General features: G+C 37.7%; 1 protein-coding gene across 4 annotated transcripts in view; it reads left to right on the top strand.

Moving 5' to 3' along the window:
• Positions 1-14,770, top strand: part of myripb (myosin VIIA and Rab interacting protein b) — a 140,916-nt gene that overhangs the window by 17,004 nt on the left and 109,142 nt on the right. For all 4 annotated transcript variants that reach the window (XR_008631830.1, XR_008631829.1, XM_055151002.1 and 1 more), the window contains exon 2: positions 11,228-11,432. Coding sequence is in view for 2 of the 4 variants with exons in the window: in XM_055151002.1 (XP_055006977.1) it covers positions 11,323-11,432 (110 nt within the window). In the remaining 2 variants the exon portion in view is untranslated. The remainder of the gene's footprint in view (positions 1-11,227; positions 11,433-14,770) is intronic.

The raw sequence follows: 14,770 nt of genomic DNA, 5'->3' as shown, positions 1-14,770 counted from the left end.
TTTCAGTAAAATAAATCAACCATAGTCAACATGAATAGAATAGCCAGTAATCAAGACCTAAACAGTATTAATTAAACCCTAAAATGTATAGTCTGTACTATGCTAAAATAGCCTATAGCAAATGACTTTGTCTTTTGTGAATGACAGAGTAGACTATATTAAGTCTAGTCACGGAGTCAAGCTTAAAATGTATGTCAAAAGAGATCACAGATCAAAGAGAAACTTACTCAGACACAAAACACTGCAAATGTACTTGTCACACCTTCCCCTCTCTGTAACACTCCCTCTCACATCTGCCCCTAAAATCAGACTTGTTTTTTTGTCAAGCTTCAAAATTGAACTATTCTTACAACAGCTGTTTCTTCTATGGTTTTAATATTGCTATTGACATGTAGTACTAGTATCTTACCATCAACATGGACACACTAAGTAACTTTAACTAACTACTGTATTTAAAAATGCCTTTAAAGCAATTATTGGACATTATTTGACCCTCCATAACTGGGCACCCTTTAGTATTTTCCTATGTCCGATGTCCCAGGTCAACTTCCTCAGAAAATTGTTCACTATCATAGTCGATGCTTGTGCTGGAAGGACCAAAAGAATGTACATTATACATTTTCAGACAGAAATGTGTTATTATATAGCAGTAGAAAGTCACTTAATTTGCCTCAAAACAATGAGCACACTAAATGCCCTTGCTAAATGGCTGTGTTGAGTTCGAGAGTCACTAGTTTGTGTCAAGCTTGTCATTATATTTTCCACTGGCTTCACATTTTAAGTTGTGTTTGTGGCTGCGTGCTTGATCACAGACCCATGTAGTAAAATACATTAGTACAATATGGCTGCTTCTCTTTATCTAGGCTATGATGAACACACATTTCCTAGAACAGTATATACATAGAAGCTTTTAACACAATCCAAATAGCTTATTCTATTCTCTCAAGGCGTGGCATTTGGGAGGACATCATTATACAGTGTGCAGCGAAGCTCTCACATTAACTGGGACCCCAAATGCCAAGATTCAGGCTTTGGCGCCTATAATCTCCTCAAATACAGAGCTGCTTGAATGTCACGGTGGTACATGCTCACTCAGTACAAGAAAAGTGAGACTGCAATTATGGCAGCATGTGACAGGGATACAAGACCCACAATGCACCGCTCTCTATAGGCTGTAAATATTCCATCTTAGCGCAATCATAACTCCAGAGTAGTTCTGTGAGGACCTACATGCTGAGAAAAGCTAACACGGTGGATCATGTGATTGGATTTTCACACAGTGACTTCTGAGCACCAAAGCATGAAGGTGTGTTACCTGCTTGTTATGTGGAAATGTCAAACAAGTTCATAGTCAAATATAACATGCTACTAACTGTATCCAACTGTGCGAACGTTTTTGAAGTAGCTGGTTAATAAATAACCTTTTGTATAGATTTACTGACTGCACTCATTTTCATCAAACAGCACAACAAACACAATGACAAGTTTTACTGAGGAGATATTACAGCAGATATTTAGCAATAAATACATTTCTTATTTTTTTTCTTCTTATTCTTATTTTATTTATTTGTAAAGGGACAGTACATATTAATGAACATTAAAAATGTAAATATGCAAAGATTATAGCCAACGTGGCTAATTTCCATCTTCAGTCCCTCGGCAGGTTGATGTAAAATCAATTTAACATTACAAATACAGGAACTACTGTAATACTGATACTGCTGTCAAATGCATACACTTCTGTCAGTGTTACTACTATTTTGCCATATATACCACTATTGATGCATCTGGTGGTAATACCTAAAATATACCTACTAATCTAGTTAGTAATAAAAACATTTTTAGTTACTTCAACTTTCACAACATAAGAATCCAGGGCAGGTCATACTACAGGTCAACAGAAGTACTACGTTGTGTGGAGCTGGTAATAAGATTTACTTAAACATATGGAAACAGCTTTTTTTGTTATAGAAGTAATTATGTACTTGTGACCAGATGCCTGATGTGGATTTGTTTTATAATGGAAACTAACAGTGCAGTGAGAACTTACTTACAATAGTTTTCTTCTCTGATTTTATTTGTTAGAATTCAATAACTACATAACATTACTGATGATAATTTTTGCTGTATTTTATTTACAATATCATGGATTTTAATTTTTTTTCTTTTTACAACAAATGAAAAATACAATCAAAGTGTTTTCCATTTCAGTGTTGTCCAGTTTCTCTCTGCATCTTGTTCCACTGATTATTCTGTACTGTGGCAATGAACTGGAACATTGCTGTTACAGCAACTTTTCAGACTCAGACAGCAGCCGCCAGTGATGTGCAACTTTCTGTGAACTCTCTCAAGCATTTGGTATATGGTTTAGACAGCAAAGATATCTTATGTCACTTTGGCAGGTTTTCTCTTATTGGAGTACAACAAACTTGACCAGGTGTTATTTTGTCAACTGTCCAACAAAATATGTATTAACTGTTATTCACTTAATGGTGCAGTTGCTATTCAGAAGTGAACACACTATGCTCTGAAACATGCTGTATCCTATTGAATTTAAACTCATGTGGCTCTAAGCAACCTGCAGTGTGCACTCAGGAGCATTTGCACCCATTTGGTGTACACCTTAAATAGTGTTGACTGTGGAATAGTATTTACTCAAAATTCCCTCACAGTCGTTTTGTGGCTTTTGTGTATTCATGATAGTAGCCCAAGTCCCAGTCAGGGTTTTATGCCTAGATTAGTGAATTATTATGATAATGTGAAGGTATAACAAATGATGAATGTTAATGCAGTTATTTCGATATGGGACCTGAGGGGGACACAATGACTCATGCTGGACGTTTTGTAAGTGAAAACTGATGCAGAGCATAAACACCGAGTAATAATAGGCTACAATGTAATGTGATATACGATTATTGTTATGTAGAAGATTATGACATTTGCCTCCCCTTTTGGGTTTATAGGTTTAATATACTTGCATTGTGTGTAGTGCAGTGAACTCCAGGTATGCAGTGATTTACATCTTAATTTGGCTTTTTTACACAACACAGGCATTGGCTTCAGGGGGTACTGTATTATTCATATTGCGATGATATGACAAAAGCCTTATAAATAGCCTTAATCTGTTATTTACAAATGCTGAATGGAAAAACATTAAAGCAGAACCTACAGGTATTGAGTAATATTTTATAACGTACAAGAAAAACATTTGGGAGCTGGAAGAAGATACACTGGATATCAGAGGTGAATGGGAATTAGAGTTATATGTAATGAAGAAGAGACATGGAGGGATATGTGTGTGATTAGCCACAAAGGTGTCAACAGTAATCGATGGAAGGAATTTGATTGGAAGACAAAAATTAGATATGTTAGGACCCCTTTAATAATTTCAAGTTTCTACAAAAACATTCCCCCATTATGTTGGGGAAATTGCATGGTAGCGGGGATATTAAAAGAGAAATAGAAAAGATACTGTCTTGTGAACTCCTTATGGATCTGCTGATATATGCATTAGGAGCGTTGTCAGATAATGTATGTGTAAAAGATCAACAGTATGTTCTTCGTATTCTTTTGATGATTGCACGAAAAATGATAACTGTTAACTGGAAGAAACCCCCACCCCCCAAACAAGGACAGAATGGCCACAGAGACTAAAACAAAACAAGCTGACAGCCAAACTTCAGCTGAAAATGGACTTATGCTTAGAACGATGGACTCCGGTGACTATGTACCTGAATAATCACTAATATAATAACCATTTGTCAAGCATTGTTTTAAAAGCTTATTTGCAATGCAATCTAAATAAACTAAAGCTCTAAAATATAAAAATAAATAGCCTAAATCTAAGTTATATGGAAGTGTATCAGGTATTCATTAATAACATACTATATCAAGGGTTTCCTCAGTGGTGCATTTGAGAGGTTTGGGCTAATTAAGTGTCCTGAAAAAGTGAAAATATTGATTCACCTGTCAGAGAAATGGGTCTACTGCAACCCAGAAAGACTTTTTGCAATGCACCTCTGTCAGCACTCCTGGACTCCTGCTCTAAAAAGCAACTGCTTTGCTGGCCTCATACTGTGCCAGGAATACACAACTACTTGGCTGTATTGTGGCTGCATACAGTAGCCCACTCTTACATTGCAGGGAGCCTATTCTATTCCCCCCAAGAAACATATTTAGTAAAAGTGATGCTCCTGAGATGACTTCATACACCTCCACGGTATTTAATTGGGCTGTTTGGGGTGTAATTGCACAGTCATTGTCTTTGTGAATGGAGCGAACGAGCGAGCGAGCCAACACACTCCTCCCACCTCCCTCGTGCCCTCACCGCTGCCAAAAAATCGGATCGGAGCGTGATGCCCTGGCTCCAAAACTGCTCCACAGAAGCCGCAAACAGCCTCTGCTATCTCCGCTCTCCCATCCGACACTTTCGCCTTTACCAGAACAAAGCGCTCCGCCGCGTGTCTCCATCACCATGCACACGGGAAGAACCAAGGTTGGGTGCCAAGCCACTCACCTCGCTCCCTCCCTCCTCGTGGTGTAATGCGAACCTCGTGATCACCCATTCAGCAGTGCCTACGTCTTCTGCCTCCTGCCTGCCGCCGATGTTGCTGATGCCGCTGCTTTGGGGGGAAAACATTACTAGCTAAAAAAAGGAGCGCCAAATAAAAAAAAAAGTATCCCGGGAAAATCGTAGCAGGTGGCGCGAAACGAGGAGGAAGTTGACTCGTCTTGTTTTAGATCACGCTGCCTGCAAAAGACTGTAACTGGCGCTCATCCAGCTCCTCCAGATTTTGTGTAAGTATTTCCATAAGCATAATTGTGATATTATGCACGTACAGATGCAGGTTTACGCGAAGCTACCCAGTTTATGCGCTATTTGGACACGTTTGGTCGCTTTAGCTGCGCGCTTACAGGTGCAGGAGCTGGCATCTGTCACTGATGTTATCATTGAGTCACAGCTAACGTGGCAACAGGGAGAAACCGATAAATGCAGTTTATTTATTAGAATATGATTGTGTTTTTGCTTGTGACAGCGCTGAAAACTGCTCAACAAAACTAGTGAGAGGCAGGTGCATCAGGTGCGCGTAGATTCCAAGGTTTTGCTTCGTCTTACAATGGCTGTGATTGGTGGTAAGTGTTATGTTTACCTGTTGCTCAAAGCGTGTGACACATTTTAAAAGTGGATATTTCGCCCATAAGATCTCCAGTCATTCAAAACATTACCATTTGCAGTGCTATTGATGCAGAACCTCAAGCCAACCCACTGTTTTTGCACATTGTCACATGCACATGAGTCAGAAGCAGATTTAATTAACATCTGTTTTTATCATGAGTAGTGTAGGCCTTTACATGCTAGCTTCACAGATCTTCAGGCTTCTCACCTTAAAAGCTCTCCCAGCTCTTGGTGGAGAGCAGGTGTAGAGGCAGTAATTGGTCAGTGCATAGTGAATGGTGATGGATGTGACATGCATGGACACTTAACCTTTTTAATCATTCATTTGTTGTTGTGTAAGAGCTGCACTTCATTCATAAAATACTATGGAGCGTGTTGTATAGGCTAATAGGGTTTAGAGTGCGTAGGCTATTAGGGTTATAAAAGTATGAATGAAATAGAAGGTGCATATGACCGTTTTATAACTTTCACTTATGGACGGTAACACAGGGGATAAGGGTTATGAATACAAATCTGAAATTACACCAAAGGACATCCATGATTTATTAGAATAAGGTTCAAAAAGTTTTTAACCTGTAATGGAAGGACACATTTAGGATTGGGTCCCAAACTTTAAGGCTGGGACCCCCAAAATAATGATGAAACCTGCCAGGGACATCCACAAAAAATGAAATTAACATGTGTAATAATATAAAAAAGCAGAACAAATTGGGTTTAACTGTATTTTTATGAGTGATTTGTTGTATAATTTGTCCTCATTTCAAGGCATGTTGCGCAAGATAAAATAAATGTAGTTTCAGACAGTGTATGGGCTACGGAGACAGATCATTTACTGTTGAACCCAGAAATAATTCTAATTTACTAAAATAGACCTGTCACAATAACAAAAAGCACGATTTATTGCTACTGAGAAATACTGTGATAAACCATAATATTGAAACAACTTTATGCCTGTGACACAAGCATAATCCCAGTAAACCAATTTTCATATAGACTGTATCATTTAAAGGTTTGAGCTGCAACCAGTAAATAGCAGAATGAACCAATAATTAGCCAAAGTTATGTATTCTATCCTCGCCAGCTCAAATCTTATCAAATACAGAAAAATGGCTAAAGTTTCCCCATTTTAAATATTGAGCCCCCCCCCAAAAAAAAATGTTCCAGCTATCATATATTGAATGATAAATCTATATTGTAATTATCATGACTCGCCTATTTGAAAATGAGTCCTTTGATATTAAAAATTAGCGCTATAATTAATACTGAGCATACTGAAAACGTCTTTAAAAATATCCTTCGTCACTACTTGGACTGAGATAAATGTCAAAGAAAGGCCAGCTCATATTCACAGGATAGTCTGTCCTCCCATTCAAGGTTGGACATAATAAAATCCCATTTCTATCTTCAAATGCATAAAGTCATCTCAGTGCCTTTGCCCCAGTTCAAATAATGTGACGCTTTTCACCTCCCTGGCCTCTGTCCCTCCAGATGATCCAATGCAGACCTCTAAAGCAGTTAATTTAGCACCTGTCCAATGAGTTCTCCAATTTGTTTCTTGTCCTGTGGAAATGGACAGAAGGGGGACTGTCTGATTCAAGCTTTTACTGCTGTTTGATTGACAGTGGTGCAAGGACAGCAGTTTGGTAATGTTTCTGTTGGGACATGTTTGGGAAAAGTCATGTTTTCGGATATTGTGTGTTCAGTTGGAGTGTTTTTCTTTCTCCTGGATTTGTCCATTGGCTGTGTGACCAGTTTCCATTTTGACTTCCAGTTTATGCTTCAGTGCTTCTCTACAAACCAACATCTACAGGCCGAACACATAGGTGATATCAAACCATATTTGACTCAGACAGACGTGGTAGGTCTTATAGACATTAATGGATTTGCTTTGAATATGAGTTTAAAAATAATAATAAAAAAATGACTGCATATTATTGATGTAACGATATCCTAATCCCTTGGTACATTGTTTTTTTTAGAAAATGCATCTCACAGTTACGTATTTATTGCTACTTTTTCCTTTTAAAATACCTTGACAAGTTTTTGGTTCTGCCATAATCCAAAGAACTAAGATTGCTTGATTGCTAAAGTGCCTAATAACTGTTCTTTCTTCATGTAGTCTGCACTGAAACAAAGCAAAGGATCATGGTCTATGTAGTTCCCTATGTTTCTGAACAAAAAGGCTTGTAATTTGATATATGTTGTGATGGCCCACGGCATTATTCCCGAGACTTCTGACAAAGTGATATTGCAATATTTTGGTTTATGTTTCATTCCTACTGCATGTTGTGGAAAAGCTTCAACAGCTCTTTCTTTCTTGTGTATGCAGTACTTGTGTGACAATTTGTGACTTTTTTTGAACTGTGTGAACAACAGTCTTCTATATCCATACTTTTTTGTACCTTCTTCAAAATGGATACAAAAAGAGCAATGAGTTCTTAGTCACTTAAAATGCTTAATGTAGAAGAGAAGAGAAAATGAAAATCAAATAATAATGCAGCAACAAATCTACTGCATTAACATATTTTCTGGGCGCACATGTTGCTGTCCTCCTTTGGCAACAGACTTTTTCACCTTGGATGTGCTTGCAGAATTGGCAGCCATCATGTTTGACCGAGGAGTAAATAAATAATGCACCAAACAAAAAAAAAGCTTAGACTAATAAAAAACTAGAGTGAGGTCATTGCTAGGTCACGATCATGACTATATCATCTTATCGCTCAGTATATGTTAGATGAACAAACATTTCTGAGGGTACAATTTTTGTTTTTGTTTTTTGTTTTCTCTTTTATTAAACAAGATTTGAGCTGTAGAAGTATGAATAAATAACCTCTATGACTCATTACAGATACAGACTAACTAATGAACTGTTTCATTCTGATATTTATTTCTTGTTTGTGTTTTTAACCATATTTTACATTTAGAGTTTTTTAGGGATAATTCTACTTTAAGGTCATTGTGTCAGTGGAATCCATAAGTTTCAGTATTATTGTTTATAGTCTATATTTTCTTCATCAATATAAAGGCGTGTCAAGAGAAATACTATATTGGCTTATCATTCAGTATGTGAAAGCTCGTACCATATTTCTTCTTTTGAATATTCATCATGTTTTTGTTTGCACTATTGGGAAATTATACTTTTTTTGTTATATATATATATACGATAAGATTTAAGTCATAAGAGGTTGAATTAATAACTTCTTTGACTCATTACACATGCAAACTAAGTACTATAGTGTTTAATTTGGCTATTTATTTATGACAACTTATGATTTTTTTTTTAACAATATAGTAATTATATTTTCTTGAGTAATATATCACACTTTGAAATTTGGTATTGTGACAGTCTTAGACATTCCTGCATAACTATCAGACCTCCAGTCATATGAAAGCACCATCCATGGGGTAGCCTTCAGTAGGTACATAAAGATATATACTGTCTTTGACCTCTTTGATCGAATGTCACACCCTTACATTATACCATCAAATGTGGTTTAGCTCAAAGCCATTGTTGATAGGAAATCAGCCAAGCACCAAATGGTACAGTACATATCTTTTTCTATAGGGATTTTTCAGTGATGTTAGATAACGTTGATCTTGATATGGGAATTGTGTCCTTTTCCGACCATTGAGGTTAGTAATAAAATATCTGAGTGGTTGATGTGCATGGTCTGTATCACCAAAGTGCAAAGGCAGTCTCTCTCCCAGACATGAATGATGCTCCAGTCCCGTCCTTGACACCACTCACTATAAAAAGCAGGCCTGAATAATTGCCTTCCCTTGTGGCTGTAGAGTAATGGTGCATTAATCTCCAACATACATTCGGAGGACTGCACAGATCAGGTCTAGTGAGCCAAGACAATCTTTCATTATAAGAAAACATGCCAACCTATTGTCAATGTCTATGGTACTTAATAATAATAATGATAATATTGATAATATTGATAATAATGATAATAATGATGATAATGATGATGATGATAATAATGATAATGATGATAATAAGGATAATGATAATAATAACATATAGGATCAAATTATTACTTTTTATATGATTTACTATTATATAAGCAATAACCAAGTTTGGAGTTTTTGTTTACATTTTTATTTTTTTTTTTTACATTGCAAGATTTCCATTGCAGCTGAAAAAAAAAGCGATTAGCATTTGGATACAGTTTTGGGAAAGGTCAGTTTTGGCCCTTTTGAAGTTTTATCTTTATTGTGGTCCCTGACATTCAAGAAAGTTTTTAAGGATTTTGTCACTGTTATGAGTTTGGATCACTAAAAGTCAAAAGTTTTTGATCAAGTCACTGAAGAAATACTTTGAAATTGCTTTGCACAGAGACAGTTTTCTTTAAATAACCATTGTTATTTATGTATTTTCTGAGTTATGTATCATCAGGTTAAAAGTGTGGAGAGGACCACCCACCCAGCACAGCAGTGTCACTCTGCAGGTTTATATTGAGAGCAGACTCAGAGATTGGCAGAGGCTGGTGGCCATATTGTTGGGCTTAAAATGTGTGGGCGATCTGCTGCCACATGTCAGTCCACATGTGGTGTACCGCAGATGTTTGTGAGCGAAATGTGATTTTGTTCAAGTCTGCTCTATTCAAAGACAATGTCTTCCTGACTTTATTGCTCTGACAGTGTAAAACTTGATTTACCACTTCATAATCACTTTCTCTTGCAACAGCCAGCCAAAGAAAGCATCCATGTTCAAAACATCACCAAAGGTGTCATGTTGTAGTTAAAACAATCTATATGATCATAAAATTTCACAAAACTAATCCAAAGAGTTGAAAACTCTCAAATGTTCAAGTCTGAAAAACACCATTTGTGATAGGATAGGAGACAGCAGAAGTTTGGGTTGAGTGATGCTCCACACAAAAGAGAGCGCTTTGTCGATGGAGCTATTGGTCCAGTAATATCCGGGACATAATTGTGTGGCCCTGAGTCATCATCACTCTCTCTGCAGTGCACTCCCATCTGGTTTAGAGACTGCAGTTAATGGACCCACTCCTGTCCATCTATCGCCCTGTTCATTTATCTCTCCTCCTCAAGTCAACACATAGCTTTGAACTAGACCCACCTCTCAGCCTCTGTCTGGCAACTCCACACTGTTAGATTTGTGTTGAGCCAACTAATGTGAGTCTTTGTATTTGCTATTATTACTACTACCAAATCCTTTGGGTAATGACCATATAATATAGATACCAGTATTTAGTTTAGTTTATTTAGTTTATTTTACAGGGAGCATGTACAGGAGCCTTAAACATTGGAGAGATGCTTTGTACCGGTCTGTAGCTCTCTGAACTAATTTCTATTAGCAGTCCCAGAGACATACAAAACACAGAATACACAAACACCATAAAAGAATGCAATCTTCATTCAAATGGTACATTAGATATCTCTAACGTAATCCCAACCTACTCCCTGTATGCCCTTATCATTTAAATGCTGGCACCAAAAAAAGTTTATGATTCCCACAGCCAACATATTCTATATGATTGTTAAACCTTAGAGGCTAAATACTGTCAATAAGGGAAAATGGGCTTCTTAAAAGTGTGTTTCTTATCTGGTTCTTTGCCAAGTATATTAAACCACAGGGCACATACCAGACCAGATGACCTCCTTTTCAAATAAAGCTGACCCGCTCAAGGAAAAGTCTTTGTTGACTGAAGTCCTGGTATACCTTTGTTTCTCCACACTGCATAGTGTTTTTATGTTATCACATAAAAGCTTGCACTGATAAAGGGATGCAAGAAGTGAACTGTAATCCCAGGTCTCAAATCACAGTATTAGGGTATATAGTAATTTGTCATTGAGTCACTAAACAGAATTAATGTAAAATATTTATACATTTAAATACAATGGAATCAGTATATTCCTAACCTGTAGCTATAGCTTTTTGTTTTACTTGAGATTTAGTACATAGACATACGATCACAAAGATGCATTATTCATTTATATTAGAGGGGGGCCCATATAAGGCCCCAGCCCCCTAATTTCTGTTGATGGGCCTGGTCATTTGTATCATTGTTCCATTTGCAGGGTGCTCCCAGCCTCGGCCCCCAGAGCGGTGCCCCCCTCTGGACCCTTCTGCTCCTGACGTCCCTGGAGCTGCAGCAGTGGCGTGTCCCGGAGCCATGGGCCGCAAGCTGGACCTGTCCGGGCTCACGGACGACGAGGCCGAACATGTCCTCAGAGTGGTCCAGCGTGACATGAAACTGAGGAAGAAGGAGGAAGACAGGCTCAGGTGAGACTGCACTTTGATCTTTTAATATGACAAAATACTTTAATTACATTAATAGGGGCTATAATACTAAGTGATCAATAGACATTTTGCATTGCTATTGTTTTGTTGTGTTATTTTTTAAGTATTGAAACATGCATTTGGAAACTACAATGAATTTTTGAACCGCTGTGAGAGATGGTCAAGGGTAGTAACTCACAATTTAAGATGTCTTTTCATAGTAATGTGCTTTTGTTGTTGTTGTTGTTGTTAGACGCAATGAATTCAGACTTCTCACCCTTAACTACAGGATAACTGCAGTTGAATTCAAGGCTCTTTGTGGGTCAGTTCCAAATATGAACATTGTTATACCTGCATTTGAATCTTGCTTTAATTTATAAAGCAATAAAAACCTTGTTGTGTTGTTGTTCATTGAGATTGTAGGCTGTACAGTTGACCTAGTTTTTGCAATTCCTTAAAGGCTCACCTAGGCACCAAAAGGATAAATCTTGCCTCTGCCCTCTGGTTTAAAAAATTGAAGCTTTATTTTGCCACATTCTTCACTACTACCTTTTTCCCAATTCAGTTTTATGGCAAAACCACTGCAGCAAGTTAAAGCAGCAGGAGGAAGATGCATGTCATGTTTAGTGCCAGCAGTCTGACAGTTGTTGTGGGCATAGAGCTCCCACTTGAGTCCACTTGTCCCCCCCCCCTCCAATCTCTCTCTTTCCTACCTCTATCTCGCTTTCATTTTCTCCCTCTGTCTCTCTCTGCCTGTTTTTCTCTCTCCCTCTGTCTCTGTCTCTCCCTCTGTCTCTCTCCCTCTATCTCTCCTCTCTATCTCTCCCTCTGTCTCTTTCGTTCCCTCTCCACATATGAAGCTTGTGGTCTGGAGGGATTTGAGTTGCGACAGGTCTCTGCAGGGGAGCAAATGTAAAATGTGTTATTTCAGCAGCTTTTTACTGTGGACGCTTTACATCTCCATAAAAATGTGTTTTCTTTTCATATCTCTCACTTTTATACCCTGTAATTTCATAAACGCAGCTATGCTCCCATGATGCACTGCACTCATGTTTTGGTGGAAATTTGAGCACTTTCTTCATACTACATGAAGGCTGATCCATGGTGGTTTCTTGTTTTGATTGGATTTTTTAAGTGATTAGATTACCAAACAACTTATCCAAGCTCAGAGGTATAAAGTTGCTTCAGAAATGCAAAAAACAAACAGGGCATTTTTAATAGACCAGTGGTTTTTAACAACATAAAAATCTCTCACCAAACTGTTATAAATATTGCCAGTGAGTTTATATCTGGGGCTATATTAGTTCAGCATAGCCCAACTAGATTAATGTTTGTGCGATGTGCGGCTACTGCTCATTTAGAAGCTGTTCATCAAAAAGTAATCAGGTTTTTTATTGGCATATGCCTTGACCTGATGCAGTGTGATGTCCAGCAGGTTTTTGAAAGATGTGTAGCAGTAATTTTATAATACCAAGAAGAGTATTATGTTTTCAATCCAATCCACTTTATTTATATAGCTGCACAATACAAGTGCTGCACAGTACAGATAAAACAAATACAATGAGAAAATAATACGAAGCTATATTTAATCTATTTTAATCCTTGATAAGACAATAAAAATAAATAAAAAAACACAAAAACACATATATGCATGCATTTGTAGTCCTGTCATGATAATTATTTTATAAAAAAAAAAAAATCAGGCTCAGTAATTGTTGCGTGTACTTTTCTTTTCTTTTTTTGTTGTATTAAGCCTCTGATCACATTAGAGCTGTAATCGGTTGGTTAATTAACATATGGCCATACTGGTTTGTCAAAGACTGATACCGTCAACCCTGGGAAGCTAAGCAACGCTGGGTCTGGTTACTACTTGGATGGGAGACAGCTGAGAAAATCAGGTGCCACAGTAGTGCGCTCATTGTGTCCTTAGCCAAGACACTTCACCTACATTGCCCAGTGTGAAAGTGGTGTGTGCGTGCATGCGTGTGAGTGATGGTGATGGTCGGAGGGACCGTTGGCGTAGATTGGCAGCTTTGCTTCTGTCAGTCTGCCTCATGGCAGCTGTGGCTACAGTAATACATTATTATAGATGACACTTTATACTAGAATGAACTACTTAAGTGTTTAATTGTGCCAGTAATCTATTGTTAGCTATATTTTCTTTCACTTAGGTTCACTTTAGAAAAAACCCTGGGATAATCCTGCTTTGGGGTTAATGTGTCTGTGGTATTAAGTAGTTTCAATATTATTTTTTATCTTGATATTTCTCTATAGCAATACATCATACGTCAAAAATGATTATTGTGACAGGTCTATGCATTTGTGGGTTTGGTTTGTTTGCTAGTGTGTTGAGATAACAGGAAATGTAAAAGTTGGATATTGACGTTTTCATGAAAAGGTCAAAAGGAAAGGTACAATTGTGATGAATGTTGTGGAGCAAAAATGCCAATATAGGATTGGGTTTAAGATAAGAACTGATGTTGGTTGATAGAGACATAACAAAAAACAAAGTTTATGCAGCCTTAAATGTGACTAGTTATTTTTGTTGACTGTTTTCTCCTATTGAGAGTAAAATGCAAGATGCTTTATCTAAATGCTTTGTTTAAGATAAAGAAATGACTCCATTTTGTTACTATTGACCTTTGTATAACCAGGAAAGTCCAACTGAGATTAAAAGGCACCTTTTCATGAGTCCTGGCCCTGGAGTGGAGCCTGTTGTACATGTTTTATTCACAGACACAGGTAGAACATGCAAACTCTACACTCTACAGAAAAGCCTCTGGACCCTCTGTGAGGCTGAAGCACTAACCACAGCACCACCTTCAGTTTCAGCATTGCCTTCAGATCTACTTTTATTTTACATGGTTACAGGACATGGTATGTGCATATCTGCAGCTGGCCCTTTGAACTACTTCTGTAAAATTACGATGAAACTCTGAATGCTACGTGCTTCATTTTACCATACTAAACAGCATAAAGTAACTGTACGGTAGTGAATTATTGCCTACTTGAGGAAATCCTTCTGTGTTTATCATAATAATGTGACAGTTCTCTTGTGGGGCCTGATTGTCTCTCTTTGAGTGCTCTGTACTTTGCATATATCCCTATGGAAGAGTCTGTTCTTCTCCAGGAGCTGTCACTTATCGGAAAGGAGAACACAGGCTCTTGTCGGCAGCAGATGGTGGCTGGGTGCTTCAGTAGGTACGGTAGCCATGTCTCCACAGATCTGCTCATCCATGCATGGCTGCCATTTGTTTTTCTTCCCTGAACGAAAGTGAACCCTGCAGAGTTGTAAATTACCTCAATGACGGATTCATAGCATACTTCATAAACCTCAGCTG

Source organism: Boleophthalmus pectinirostris, unplaced genomic scaffold (assembly GCF_026225935.1).
Source record: "Boleophthalmus pectinirostris isolate CB_2022bp ecotype Guang Dong unplaced genomic scaffold, ASM2622593v1 HiC_scaffold_15, whole genome shotgun sequence".
NCBI classification, from domain to species: Eukaryota; Metazoa; Chordata; class Actinopteri; order Gobiiformes; family Gobiidae; genus Boleophthalmus; species Boleophthalmus pectinirostris.
The sequence above is the reverse complement of the archived record's forward strand: the minus strand, read 5'-3'. Positions and strand labels throughout refer to the sequence as shown.